Genomic DNA, 15,507 nt, shown 5'->3' with positions numbered 1-15,507 from the left:
GTGGCATGTTCACTCCCTTGGGATGATTGAGGTGTAGTGCTGAGAACCTGAGCTCTTTGTCAGCACCTGCAGAACTGCTCACCTGACATGAGCTCTGGGTATTTAGTTGGCCTCTCCACCTTCTGCTACTTTTGAAGGAAGAATGTCTCCCTCCCACCACAACCCACCCCTGCCTGCCAGGATGGCAAGTGGAGAGAGCACCTAACTGGGAAGGAAAACCTAGGTTTCATTCCAGTTTTGTCTTTGATTTGCCCTTGGCCAAATAAAATGCCATGGTTTCTTCATCCACACATGGTGCAGGAGAGCAGACGTACATCTGAATCTTTGTACTGTGTGTCACCGTGGCTGCTTGTACCCTGTGCTCTCAGTGTGGAAAGTGCTCTCTGCTCACTCAGGGCCCCCACTCTGCTCCATGTCTCCTCCTCTTGGAATGTACTCTTCCTTTAACTTCAGCTCTGGGAGTTCTCCCTGCTCAGCCACGCCCAGCCATAACACCAAAACCGAAACCTCTCCCTTCTGGATTCCTGTAATACAGCTTGTCTTCAGCCCACCGTGGTGTCATTTGGTGTAGGTGGGGAGGGTACCTCTGTGTCCAGTCTTTACAGTTTTCTGCTTACCTAACAATAGAGCCAGCAGTCCTGACATCTCATCCCCTTCTCCTGCCCCGTGCATGCACATGTATTTCACTGTTGCTGGCAGACACTCATTCCCAAATCTGTTTGAATATGTTGGCAGGGGTGCAGAGCCACGCTGTTAAGGGAGTATTTGTGTCCATCAGGTGTGTTCCATTGCACAGCCAGCATAGACACTTAAAATTAAAACTATAGATTTAAAAACTTCGGATTATTTTGTTATTAAGTTTTTTTTTCACCCAGTGGTATAGGGAAGTCAAGTGATATTTCAGTTTTTTATTCACCAGATCAGCCTAGAACAGTGCTTATGAGTCAGTGATGGCGGGGACAGTGCCTGTGAGGACGGGGACAGTGCCTGTGATGGCGGGGACAGTGCCTGTGAGGGCGGGGACAGTGCTTGTGATGGGGGGGGACAGTGCCTGTGAGGACGGGGACAGTGCCTGTGAGGACGGGGACAGTGCCTGTGAGGGCGGGGACAGTGCTTGTGATGGGGGGGACAGTGCTTGTGATGGGGGGGACAGTGCTTGTGATGGGGGGGACAGTGCTTGTGATGGGGGGACAGTGCTTGTGAGGACGGGGACAGTGCCTGTGATGGCGGGGACAGTGCTTGTGATGGGGGGGACAGTGCTTGTGATGGGGGGGACAGTGCTTGTGATGGGGGGGCAGTGCTTGTGAGGACGGGGACAGTGCCTGTGAGGACGGGGACAGTGCCTGTGAGGACGGGGACAGTGCTTGTGATGGGGGGGGCAGTGCTTGTGAGGGCGGGGACAGTGCTTGTGAGCGTGGGGACAGTGCTTGTGAGGCAGTGATGGCAGGAGTCTTGTTTCTGACCCTGTCCCCACCTAATTCCAGGCCACCTTAGGCATGTCACTTACCCATGCAGGGCCTTTGGTTTCTCTAGTCTAGAAACTGTGGGTACACTAAGAACTACTATCCCATATATTTTTCAGTGTCTGTAGAGACCGTCGCTTGACTGCCCTGTCTAAAGCAGTGGATTCTGCTAAGCCTGTTTTGCCAGGCCTGCTCTCTAGTAAGCGTTCAGTCAGCAGTGATGAGCGAATGGATGACTCGGGAGATAACGCACCGGAAACATCAGAGTTTTAACTGATGTGGTTTAAACTGACTGGTGACAATAGAAGTTTTCTTAACTTCCAAAGTGAGCTAAACTTTTTGGATAGGAAAAACTAGTCAGTATTACATTTCTTCCTTTCCCTTCAAAAGTGGTTTTGTTTAGAAGCTTAGGGGTAGATCAAAAATTAGATTTCTTGATGGCTTAGAGATCTTGGTCAAGGCTGGCTTGCTGTGGAGTGCCCACCAGGCTCTCCACACCACTGACCGAGCCTTGGAATTAGAAAGGGCCTTGTGAAAGGATATTAGTAATTCCCACTACATAAGCTGTAGTATCTTGTTGACAAACCTCCAGTCTTGCCCACCTCTGATGAAGTATTTTTCTCTTTGTGTTATTAGCCGTCCTCTATGAAGTGACTGATGCGGAGTACATGCCAGTGTGGTCAGCCTCACATAAAATGTGCTCATTTAATTCAGAAAATGCATTCAGTTCAGCTGTGGGGAACAAAGATTGAATAAAGTCCTTCTTTTACCCCAGCAACTTACAATGTACTAACATAGTAGTAGCATACAGTACAGTTACAATGTACTAACATAGTAGTAGCATACAGTACAGTTACAATGTACTAACATAGTAGTAGCATACAGTACAGTGTCACTTTGGGTTAGGGTCTCAGTAAGTCCACAGCAAGAGTAGAATTTGAATCAGGCTTTGTGCCTAGAACTCTGAAGGATACAGAACACAATGGCAATAAAGGCGCGGTATGGAAGGAAGGCCAGTCTGTCTAACATGCATGGAATAGGGGGTGCCTGAGGTACAGTGGGAAGAAGACTGAGCAGGAAGATTGGGCCCAGAGCTTGGATGGCTGAGGCTGTGAGGCCCTCTAGTTTGTCCTTTCTTGGTAAACAGCGGAGAGCTACTGATGGCCTTAGACGGGAGTCAGGCGTGCTGACAGCAGACAAGGTGGCCATGATACACATGTACACCAAGGGAAGGAGCTGGGCCAGAGGGACGTCTGACTTATAGTGGTGGAAATGGGAACTTGAGGGAACTGATGAGTTCAGGAGTTAACCCAAAGTTTGCCAGGTGTCTGTTTCTACACGGAGCCCCAGTCCGTCTTAGCATCAGCCTGTCCCCGCCAGAGGAAAGCTTCTACTTCCCCAGTGCTACTCAGTTGTATATACAGGGGCCACTGCTATGTGAACCCTAAGATTGTTTCGCCTCAGCCTTGCTTTCTGCTGGACCCTTTTAGCAGCTAGTTTACCCCGGCTGAAAGGTATAAAGATGTTTACTGTAATAAAAGTTGACCTTTGATTTATGTAATGATAATTGCCGTATAAATGATGGCAGTGTCTTGGCGATCATGCTGATCGTTTTTTATGGAATAGTTAACTTCATTTTAGCCCTGTCCCAGTCAGGAAAGCAAGGCTGACATCTCTACACAGAGGCTTCTCTCACTTACTGTGTCTGAAGTCACACAGAAGCTGTAAGGAGTTCTTTACATACAACCTGGTTGGCATGAGCCATTTTTGTTGACTGCCGTTCTACTATAAGGTTTCTGATTCAAGTTCTGAAAACCTATAGTCTATACGCTCTGCTGAGGCCGCAAACTTTGGTCTGTCAGATAATGTTTCAGCAAAAAGTTCTTCTGGTTCTAGAGGATGACCGTCCATCTGCTGTTCAAAACTAGGCCCTGTGTGGCCTTTGCCTCGCCTTGCTGCTGCCTCTGGACTGTCCTGCTCTTGGCTATGACAGTCATAGACAGAAGTTAGCTCTTCTTTCTCTGCGTGTCATTTGCCCCATCAATGATCATCATGGGCAACGCTCTTCCATCTCATGAACCCCATCTCCCCCGCTGATCTAGCCATTCCTCATGCCATGAAGAGTTATAGTGGAGCCTTGACTCCGTCCATCCTGCAGCATCGCCTTTCTCCTGGCATCCTGAGATCTCCCAAGGGTGGGTGGTGTTTTTTAAGGTCTTTTCTCAGCTGGGTTAACACTGGTGATCAATTACTTCTTTCCCCTGAATTCTCTTCTATCTCAGGTTCTTTCTCCTTCCTTCCACCCTATTCTTCCCCTAAGCTCTGGCCTTGGTCCCTGTTTTCACTTGACAGTCACACTGGGTGACCTCACCCTGTCTCAGAACCAGGCCACTCATTTTGCACCTTCAGCCTGGGTTGCTTCTGTACAACTCAGCATCATCCCAGCCAGCCCTGTGGATTCTCCACAGGTGACCTCGCATGCTCACAATGGGGTTGTTCTCCCTAAAGCCTCTCACTTTTATCTCTGATAGCACCACCAATATTCCAGATATCCAAGTTCCCATCATATCTGAGGATTGCCAATATTAAAGAAATGCTGGTATTGTGACGCGTTTTCCTTTGTCATTGTTTTATGTGAACAAGTATTTTACCTGCATGTATGTCTGTGTACCGTGTGTATGTTTGATGCCTGTAAAGGCCAGAAGAGGACATTAGATCTCCTAGAACTGGAGTTCAGACAGTCGTGAGTGCCGCATGGGTACTGGGAGCTGAATCTAGGCCTTCCAGAAGCAAGTCCTCTAAGCCTTCATGCCGTCACTCCAGCCCCGTGCATGTTTTCAAAGTTAGGAAAGAGAATCTAGCTTTAAAACATTAGCCTTCTTATTCCAGTAACTCGCTCTCTCACTCAGCCTGCATGTGGAAGACCGGGGTTCCATTCTGCAGTCTGGGCACTTGCTGTGCACAACAGAGAGCACCATACTCTGCTCCCTATCAGGTGTGCGCTGCAGAAAGAGGTTTTGTTGGGGTTTCTGTTATCATTTGCAGAATTTGCTGTCATTTCACTTTAGATGTATTGGCATTTTTTTAGTCATTTTTCATGCCATATCTTCACCATGATATTCAAGGCATTGAAAACATGAAAAGACTTTCAAAATCTAAAGTTAATGGATTTTTAGAGGTGGGTGAGCCAAGGGTCAGAAAGGTTCCAATATCACTGAGCATCTAACAAAAGGCTGGATATAGCTATTGGTTATTTGATTTCCATTGTATAATTTCTTCGTGTCTAGGAAATTCAGTCATAACATTCAATAAACATGTATAGCCCGTCATATTATATCCTCTGCTTGCTGAGCTGAGACAGGCGTGGTAGGTGGAAGATAGGCCCCACCCAATGGGATGTGCATCTCGTGATGCTGGTGCCTGAGTTATAATGACAGTTTTCTAAGCTCCTGCTCTGACAGGACTGAAGGGCATATTGTGAGGATGCGCTGAAGGGAGAGCAATTCTGTCTCAGAGGGTTGGACAGGGCTGCCTTTAGAGAGAAAGTGTTATGGGAGCTAGATCTCTAAGTATAAAATGGTTTTTAGTAAGTCACCTGGAAGAGGAGAGGAGAGAGCAGTCAGATATCAGGGGCTGTATACTGAGGCTGAGAGATGGAACAGAAAGGCTGAGTTGTTTAAAATAGTGGATTTAGTTGTGACTGCAGCATAGAACGTGTTCTGAGGAGTCTTGTCTTCTCCCTTGTCAGAGTGTCCCAGGTCGGGAATACCTTCTGGTACCATTTGAGCCAGTGCAGCCTTTCAGAGGCCTCTGGGGGTTTCTGTACTCCAGTCTAGCAGTGCACAGTACTCTAATGACCAGAACCCAGGTATAGATTCTTGGTGCCACGGATGGTGAAAAGCAGTCACAGCAGCAGGGTCTCTTGTGAGTGCTGACCCTGTACCAGCCTGAAATAAGTATCCAGGATCCTGAGAGCCAACCAGCAGCAGCGCTGGCCTGGAATCCAGGTCTTGGGAGTCAAAGGCTCAGCCATTCTCCTCTGTTGCTTTAGGAGAGGAAGGTGAGAGCCTTTCTAGATTGTGGCTATTCTTTACAGAACCTGCTTCATTTTGCTGTGTTCTTCAACATCTGCAATCCTTATACCTTAAGAGGAGAAACTTCCATTGCAGGAGGTCAGGAAGCCTGGCCAGGGAGAAGGTTCAGACTTGCATTGCCCTGGGGAGCAGTGTTATGCTGGCTTAGCCATGCAGCAGGTACATGGTGCTGCTCTCCTGTCAGGTGGCTCCCTGTGACCAGGTGTAGCTAGGAAGAGTGACAGTGGATAGCCACAGGTAGATGTGGTATTCACATTGAGTTCCCCCGGCCAACCCCTGAGAACCATAAGCACCTGTGCTCTCAGGTATGCGGGTTTTTGTGAGCAGTAAGGGGATTAATTAGACAATTCACTGGTATAAGAGGTAGATCAGATGACCCATCATGGCAAGAAGAGCCCTGCTTGGAACCAGCAAATCTGGGTCCTAGAAACTCTCCTCAATTCCTGCCTCCTCACCCTGTGACCATAGTTTAGGCAGATCATCAGGAATTGGTGTCATCAAGTTTGTTTGTTTGTTTGTTTTGTTTATGAAACAGGGTCTCTCTGTGACTTCCGACTGCCCTGAGGCTGTGGTGTAGACCAGGCTCAGCTCACCACCTCCTTTTGATTTGGTCCAGAGTCCCAGACCATGGAATGGAGTCCCCTATATTCATGAAACCTTGGTGCAAAATCCTTATAAGCGTACCCAACAATGCGTTTCTATGGTGATTCTAAGTCCAGCCAATTTGACAGAGAAGATTAACCATCACAATGTCATCTGCTGTTAACTAAATACCTGGACATATAAGCTTAATCAAAATAATAACATTATATCCCTCTCTGAGGTCTCATTTTCATCTCATAATGTACGATGTATTTATTCCCTCTCTGTATGTCTCAACACTGTTCAAAGGTCCAAAGTCTCAGCTGAGACTCAAGACAAGCTCTTAACTGTGAGCTTCTACTAAGTGAAACAGATTATCCAATGACAGAGAGTTTGGAATGGAAGGATGGCTACATAACAGAAAGATTGGACCAAAGCTCAGCTAGCCACCAAACCTGCAGTTCCTGTTCAGCATTACCTGGGCTCCAATGGCCTCGGCCTGTCCTTTGTTGTGCCCATAGCACACATAGCTTAGGGGGAGGGGCGCCCAAATCCACTCTATGGCTGCAGCTGTCCTAAGTAGATTTGCCACATTTTGAGGTCTTCCTTGCAATTTAGGCTTTACCTTCTCAACTTCATGCAGTGATGTCTCAGGGCCTCCTGGCAGGAAGTCCGGCCCTGCCATACTTTGCCTGGCCTCAGTGATGCCCCTCACGCCTACAAAACCAGTACCATCTGGACAGTAGCACCAGGTTCTATGGCTGATTTGCAATGTAGCCTTATAAATTGCAGTTGCTATGTACAGCTGCCTTTGCCCACCTTCAAGGCTGACCATGGGCAGGCATTTCTCCAGGTAGCTGTTCTCAAACTGGGAAACTCCTTGGTGGTATTGAGAATTGAGGCTTCTGTCCTCATTTAGGCCTTCTGTTCTCAGTTAAATATTTCTGGGAAACCTCTGCCGACACACCAGAGGTGTATTTCCATCCACGGTGATTCTAAACCCAGTTAAGTTGATAGCGATGGCTGCCACATCAGGGCTGAGAGAATATGGAACAGATTTAGCAGGTAAGAACGTGTGGCTGTAGAAACCAGTCCAAAATGAGAGAGCCAGGCCGTTTTGGCCTCAGACCCAGGTTCTGGAGACAGCCACCATTTGTGCAGCTGCAGCTAAAGGATCTGTTTCCAGCTACCTTCTTATAGGTTAGATAGGGGGCCTAGAGCCCGGAGGCTATTAGATGCTTGCTGGTTACCTGTGTGATGGCAGCCTGCTCAGGAGGCAGAGAATGTGACCACGCAGGGAGTCACTCTCCTGAGCCGTGTGTCACATGGCTGACCCGGGACTACTGAATGACCAGTTCCTTAAGACATTTTCTGTTCTGTGTTGTTCTCTACTTGTCCACATGGCATCTTTTTTATTATTTCTTTTGTTGTTTTCATTTATACTTTTTAGATGGTTTAGAAACTGTTCTGGTTTGGAGTGTAGGGCTGAGAACATGCTAATAAATGGGCCACACTGCATTGCTGTGAAGCTGTGTATGTTGTATTGTGTTTCTACTATGCTGTCATTTGTTTGGTATGCTTATGAATGTGCTTGTACCTGGTTGTGCAAAATGACTCCCTAATTGTAGGCCCCAAACAAAAGACCTTGCACCCTGAGTTAGCAGCGGCCATACTCCTAACTCACGTGCTCCAAACCCCACATTGCTAATTAGAAATGAAAAGCCTGTGCTTTTTAGAAGGTTCATTTTATGCCAACGTGACACATTTATTAATACTCCATGCCATAATTTGTTAAGAACTGTTTTACTGCTCTTAATGGGCTTTGTGCTCAGATGCACTCGCTGGCTGTTGTTAGAAACGGATATTTCCCCTTGGGCGGTAAACCACAGTCCAATTTCAATTTCCTTTTAACTCATTTACTTCACAAAGATCTAATTTAAGACAGATTGAGTAAAACAGCCTGGACTTTATGGGCACCAAGTGATCATTGCTTAAGAAGTATTCTCATCCAAGACTAACACTCGCTCCTTCCCCAGCTAGGTTTTGAAGGGTCGGTGTTGAAGCCGAGTTGAACAAGGTATACATCGTGTTTTCTGGATCTTACCATTGAGCAATGAAAATGTTAAGATAAAGAACCATGTCAATGCTTTAGATTTTCAGTTATGGGACTGACTGCAGTGGTGCAGGCCTTTAATCCCAGCACTCTGGAGGCAGAGGCAAGTGGATCTCTAAATTCAAAGTCAGCCTGGTCCACAGAGTGAGTTCAAGGACAGCCAGGGCTACATAGTCAGACCCTGCCTCGGAAAACAAAAACAAATTCAACTATATTTTTTATCACAGAATTTTCCGACACACCTAAGATGTTACTCATTGTCTTGTCGTTGTGACAAATGCCTGAGGATAGCAACTTCAAGGAAGAAAGACGCGTTTTGACTTCTGGTTCCAGTGGGTCCAGTTCATGGTCAGCTCACTCCATCTTTAAAGCCTGTGATGAAACAGAGTCCTGACAGAAGGGCATGGAAGAAGAAAGCTGTTTGCTTCATGGCACCAGGGAACCAGCAGCAGGGAGGGAGGGGCCAGGAACAAAATACACCCAGCCAGAGCGGTCCCTCTCATTCTGCCCATTCCAACCCTACCTTGCTTCCCAGTCTCCACCACCTTCCAGTAATGCTGCAGGATTATAGCTGTGACAATGGATTCATCCAGGCACTAGATTAGAGCCCTTATGGTCCAGCCTCGTCCTAAAAGCCATACCTCTGATCACTGCTGGCACTAGGGACCAAGCCTTTAGTCTATAAGAAGTGTCTCATATCCAGACCATAATGCTATCCCGTATCCCTTCCATACCCAGTGTTCTCTGAAGAGCAGATGTAAAAGCAGAGGAGACAGCACAATGCACCAAGGCAGGGTGTGTAGGGCTCTGCCCCCACGAGGCTGCCCCTGCCCCTCGCTGCTGTGGTTTCCATGCAGTATCAAGCAGCCTCATCCCTGGTCCTGATAGACTAACATGAGAGGGCAGAGTAAGTCCCAAGAGTTCCTCCAGATGGAGTGTGGGAGAATAGATAATGGTAGGTTTTCTCTTCAGAAGTGTGGCTGGCTGCTTTTTGCATGTCATCAGGGGTGTCTTGTGAAATGTCTAAACTATCGCATCATAGATAACAAGGCTGGAAAGGTTGTTGCCACATCCAACCAGCAGGCTTCTCCCATTTTCTAAATGTGCTTCATCTGACCACACAGCTAGGGAGGGAAGTTGGAGACAGCCCCAAGTGTTTCAGGACAAGCGCCGAGGGATGATCTGCTTGCTCCCTGGTAGGACAGTCTCTGAACTCTTGCACAGACTCATTTAGCCACTGCTGGAGGTGGGAGTTAGCAATCTCTCTGTTTTTAAAAAGTTCTCAATGACTCCAGTGCAGCCAATCTAGTCTTCAGGGCCGGATCAGTGCCACTATCCAGCTTGTGTGGCCCGCTAGCTAAGTAAAGTTTGCCTATTCCCAAGTAGCTGGATTGTGAAAACTATGAGTTCTGTGTGACCATGAAGTTCTGCAGGATACAACCATTCCTGTGTGTTTAGATGTTGTCAGTGGCAGTCACTATTGTGACAGAGAGTGCACTCCACAGTACTTAGCACCTATGTGTGCACTTACAGAGAAAGCCTGCCAGCACTGCTCATTTCCTGTAACATGGGGGCCTGCTCATTGGGGTTTCTGTCCTGCCCAGTTCCCACAGCCAGTAAGCCCCCAAAGAAAATCACACAGAGGTCTCCATAAGATTATAAACTGATTGACCCATTAGCTCAGGCTTCATATTAGCTATTATAGTTTATATTAACCCATTATTCTTATCTCTGTTAACCACATGGCTCAGTACCTTTTTTAAGCGGGGTAGGTCACATCCTGCTTCTTCAGTGGTCTGGGCAGGACTGGGGAGGAATGGGCTTCTTCCTTCCCAGCACTCTCCTGTTCTCATTGCCCCACTTTTACTTCCTGTTTGGTTGTCCCACCTATACTTCCTGCCTGGCCAATCAGCGTTTATTTAAAACATGATTGACAGAATACAGACAATTCTCCCGCACCAGTTTCCTGTGTGTGCAGTTACAGAGAAAGCCTGCCAGCACTACTCATTTCCTGTGTCTCACACTTACAAGTCCTGCAAGCACCAGTGTGCACTCAGAAATTCCTAAGCTTTGAGCTGTGTTGGTCCAGACGCCCTCTTGCTTCATCCAGAGGCATGCTTAAGAAACACTACATGCAAATTATCAGTAAATCTCGTTATTTTAATGATAAAGCAAATTATAGAGCAACTCGCTACTGAAAGTGTCAAAGATGTGCACTTGTTTCAGGAGTTGGGTGTAAAAAGATGGTTCTTACTTTCCAAGTAGAGAAAAGACTTTTATACCTGGTAGGGTTTGAGGGTTTAGAATGGTAATGTTAAACTATCTTATTCTGTGTGCAATATTGTCTCTACATTATGAGAGTTATATTTCATGAATGAACTGTAACTGGTAAAGTCTCTATTTGCAAACCATTTTTTTTAGGTTCTATAAAAACGCCTGGTTTTCCTCAGGCTCCTCAGTTTTCTGATTCATCACACCAGAACCCTGGCTAGCTTTTCATTAACAAACAGACAGCATTTATTGAGCCCCTTCTGTGTACAACAGGAAGCACCTCCCATGTGACCAACCCTAGAGACAAGGACATGAAGAGTAAAGAGAGTAGGATTTTCTTTTTTTCTAAAGTCTTGTTGGTTGTCACTTAAGGTGAGCAGGCAGTTTAGTACAGGCTTTAGGCGAGTGGGGGGCAAGAATGAACTTTAGGCCCTGGTGCATGGACCAGTTGGTTTTTCTCCCCACTATTCTTAGCTACTTTATATGGTATACCCAAGAGCTCAAATTTCTCATTTACCAGAGAATCCATCCCCCATGTCAACTTCATTCTGTCATGTAGTCATGAAATTACCACCCCATCTGGCACAGTAGAGGCTGTAAAAAGGCCCTGAGCTTGGCATAATGTACTGCTCTTTGCCATGTGACCTTTATGGGTGGTGTCCCTCTCCTGAGCTTTTGTAAGATGCATACAGGTTAAGAATTCCTTCTTTACCAATACTTTATGGGAATATTAGGAGGCTGGATGAGGAGGTTATTTGAAAGGCCTGGCATTTCATAGAGAGTTGCTATAGAAACACAGAGGGGTACAAGTACTTCAGAAAGAGAGATTGTTGTGGCCCATTTATTTCTTTGGGAAGCCAAGAAATGGAAGAACCAAATCTCTGCCCTTGACCTGTTTTAAACTAAGCCCAGATATTCTAGTTCTGCTTGCTTTAGGATTGGGCTTTTTCTGAGGATCACAACAGAACCTCTATGTCCTGGGGTAGGGAGAGGGCCAGTGCAGTGCTGCATCAGACATGATGGGGCACGTGGGCTCTTCTAAACCAACAGAGATGCTCGCCAAAGTTGCTTTGCAGATGGAGAGGCTGTGGTACTCTGACAGATGAAGAAAATATAAAATAAAAGCAAAAAAAGGAACTTAAAATGTAACCTACCAGGGGCTGGAGAGATGGCTCAGCAGTTAAGAGCACTGGCTGCTCTTCCAAAGGTCCTGAGTTCAATTCCCAGCAACCACATGGTGGCTCACAACCATCTGTAATGAGGTCTGGCTCTTCTGGCCTGCAGGCATACGTGTAGGCAGAATATTATATACATAATAAATAAACAAATAAATATAAAAAATGTAACCTGCCAACACCTGCTCATTGGGAGTGTGTGGACTGAGCGCTGTATTGGAACCACACAAGAAGCATGAGCTTGGCCCCTGCCTCCAAGAGGTTCAGACTGGGTTTTGAAGAGAGCAAGTAGAGGAAGGGGTAGGAGAGAAAAACAGGCAGACGCTGGCTGAGGGTCCCCAATGGTACACATTAGATTAAACTCCTGTCAGTGGCTTTGTCATGAGAGGACATTAGATTTTATTGGAGCATTTTCTGCCTCTACTAAGGTCAGTGTGTGTGTCTCCTTGCATTAACAGACCGTGTCACAATACTTGTTTTTTTTTTTTTTGGTTAAGCTGTCTTTGTACTTCTCGGCTGCATCTCATGTAGTCAGATACTCAGTCCTTCACGGGATGATAGGTTTGGTGGCTAGTATTTTTGCTGAGGCCTTTTGTGTCCATTTTATAAATCCTGTGATCTATAGTATTCTCTTCCTGTCATTACCCAGTTCTGTATAAAGTAACCTTACAGAATGAGTTGGGAATTATTCCCCTCTCTTCTTTTTTTTTTTTTTTTTTTGGAAGAGTTTGTGCTAATTCTTTAGACATTTGGTAGAATTCATTAGTGAAGCCATCTGGTCCCTGGGCTTTTCTTTGTGGAGTTCATTTTTAATGCTTGGTGCAGAAGAGTATTTATAGTGCAGTCTCGCTGGAGGGAAAGACTGTTTAAGGATAGATCTGTATGCTAATACTTATAAAGAAAAATTCTGCAAGGATATTTAAAAACTGGCACCAAAAATTACCATTGGGTAATAGAATGGAACTTAATCTTACATTTTTTTTTATTTTTTGATTTTTTTTTTGTTTTGTTTTTTGGGTTTTTGGTGGGGGGTTGTTTGTTTGGTTGGTTTAGTTTGAGACAAGACAAGGTTCTCTGAGAAATAGTCCTGGCTGTCCTAGAACTCACTCTGTAGACCAGGCTGGTCTCCAACTCACTGCTATCTGCCTGCCAGGTGCTGGGATTAAAGATGTATACCACCACCACCTGGTGTATCTTATGTTTTTAAAATCTAGGTATCTATCATTCTAAATAAAAATAATTTTTTTAAAAGGCAACATAAAAGTGACTTACATTTGGCTCTTTGCTGTATTTTTTGCGCTGGCTGAACCTCCACTGGGACTCCCAGTTTGGTGGGCCCTGCATCTGTCCCCAGCTCCGCAGACGGCTGTCTTCTTTGGACATAGAACTGCTTGTCAGCACCCTAAGACAGTACAGTTGTGCACAGCCGTGCCTGTTCTGCCGTTTCCTTTTCTGGCCACCCTCACCTTCTTCATCTCCTCAGTCAGTTTCTTTCCATCCCTGTTTTCCTCTCTGAGCACATCCTGGCTCCCACAGACAGTCTGAGGGGAGCTCCTTTGTCCTGCTGTCTCTTATATTTTTGTTTTGAACATTGCACTTAACCGCCATCATGATCACAAGTTCACATATGCCCTTCCATAAAGCATAGTTCTGTTCAATTTTGTGCCCTCTCCCACCCCCCAGCTTAACACCAGGTGGCTGGGCAATGTGAGACCAAGTTATGTGTTGCTATAGCCTGTTCTGAGGCTTGGCTAGTTTGACTCAATAGGAGGATTCATGCTAGGAAATACAAGTGAATGATTTGGCAAGGCTAATGTCAGAAGCTCCTAGAAGCCAGACCGAGAAGACTTGGTGAGAAAACACTGGATGAAGTCCTTGCTTCCTTCAGTTTCGCCCAGGCTTCCTAACAGGATGGCTCTGACCACTTCCTTTACAGCCCTAACAGCCCTACCTTCTGTGTGTCAGGCTCGGCAGAGCTGACTTCTTGTGTTTCATGCTGATTGTCTTCCTGGTTGGAATATGAACTCCTCAGACAGGACTGTCTTGTTCACCAGTGGCTCTTAAACACCTCCAGCATTGCCTGACACATGGTCAGTCGGTGCTGAGTTGTAATTCCTGGAGAAAGTCAGCCCTCAGTGAGTGAATATACTCACTGGTCAGTCTGGAGCTGGCATAGAGAGGTCAGAATTCTTCAACTGTAAACCTGCTAGTATTGTGGCCTCTATGTGTGACCTGGCCTGAGGGCTGGGTGCTGGTGTGGGGGGAGGGACAGAAGCTATTTCACTGCTCTGAGAGAATTTATTTCTTACCTAGAAAAATGTTTTGTTGATGACTAGTACTCATATTGTAATGACTTCTCCTTTTCTTTCTCCACAGACCTTTGTAGTATTAAACAGAGGGAAAACTCTCTTCAGATTTAGTGCCACGCCTGCCTTGTACATTTTAAGTCCTTTTAACCTGATAAGAAGAATAGCTATTAAAATTTTGATACATTCATATCCTTTTCTGCACCAGGAGTGAGTGCTGTGGGCCTTGCCCGTCTTCAGGGGTGACGACCGACTGTATTATGTACTGCTCCACCAGCATTCGGCTGACTGCGGCCACCATAGCCCGAGGGTTAGGAATAAAGTCCTGCTGGATCCCCAGCTGAGCTTCTGCAGATTCATTTTTTTTAAAAATATTACTGGAGTATAGGATTTTTTTACTGTCATTATGGGGGCTAATTAAAATGTTAACCTTATACTGAAGTTTTGGCGTTTTAGTAATTTTATTCCATGATAATTCAGCTTGTTAATGTGTTAATATCTGATACAAGGATGTTTTTGAAAACTACATCTTGAATTACAATAGCTGAATGAATGCCATAGAATTTCTTTTTTCTTCCTGAGCAAAGAGCTTACAAAGTACCTGGTATTTCTCAGATGAAATCAACTCCTTGGCACAAAGGTTTAGATACAGACTGGATAAGTAGGAATTTTTTTGTGGGATTTGCCTTCCCCTTAAGTGGGAAAGTAACAGCCTTTACATCCTATTAATATAGAGCATATGACACATGACAAATGAGCTGGTGGGTTTAGTGTCTTGGCACAGTGACTAAACTTGCGTGTGATTGGCACTTCACTGAACAGCACTTAGTGCCGTGCATCCAAGAGTACTGCATCCTCCAGAGAGGTCGCAGAAAACACAGTGCAACTCAGAGGTTCAGGTCAGTGAGCTGCTGCTGCATGGAACTTGGTTCTGGAATATATGGTACCACAGTTGTGAAGTTGTGTTTCAAGAAATAGATAATTTACAATTAGACGGTGTCCCTTTCAGAACCACAGATGGGATGTGTCTTCCTCTCCTGTCCCTAAAGGATATGTTATTTTCCCCACCCCAAGGATACTCCAGCTATAGATAGAGAAGAAAAACAGTCAAGCTAGAAGAAGCATTGTTTTTAAAGTTCCACTGGTAAGATAAAGATGGGAATAACATTCATAAGAGGGAGTGAGCTCTGGCCTGATGCAGTCTGAGTAATTCTTCGCAGTAGATAAGATCAGGAAGGGCTGAGAAAGATCCTGGATAACAAGGGTGCCTACACAATGATCAAACTGACTCACCCTGTTACCTGAGTCTCAGAACTACTGGCCTGCAGGTGCCCTAGGAGTCTCTACCTAACAATGCCACACTGGTTTTCAGGTGAGACACGTTCAATGCACAATTGACTGGGCTGTTGCTCAGAAGATACCCAGCCCCTGGGAAGACCCTGGAGTAAAGAACCATCAACCACCTCTAGATTTTCAAATGACTAATTACTCAGGATCATTAGC

The 15,507-nt window shown here is 45.7% G+C and overlaps 1 protein-coding gene across 4 annotated transcripts in view; it reads left to right on the top strand.

The window, feature by feature from the left end:
• The window catches only part of Scn8a (sodium voltage-gated channel alpha subunit 8), a 180,490-nt gene that overhangs the window by 74,341 nt on the left and 90,642 nt on the right, over positions 1-15,507 (top strand). For 3 of the 4 annotated variants that reach the window (XM_041646022.1, XM_041646021.1, XM_041646024.1), the window contains exon 3: positions 14,075-14,193. The exons of the other annotated variant lie outside the window; for it this stretch is intronic. In XM_041646022.1, the coding sequence (XP_041501956.1) occupies positions 14,075-14,193 (119 nt within the window). The remainder of the gene's footprint in view (positions 1-14,074; positions 14,194-15,507) is intronic. 4 annotated transcript variants of the gene reach the window in all.

This window comes from Microtus oregoni, unplaced genomic scaffold, assembly GCF_018167655.1.
Source record: "Microtus oregoni isolate MIOR12 unplaced genomic scaffold, Mior012 000118F_ref0000498, whole genome shotgun sequence".
In the NCBI taxonomy this organism is placed as follows: Eukaryota; Metazoa; Chordata; class Mammalia; order Rodentia; family Cricetidae; genus Microtus; species Microtus oregoni.
The sequence above is the reverse complement of the archived record's forward strand: the minus strand, read 5'-3'. Positions and strand labels throughout refer to the sequence as shown.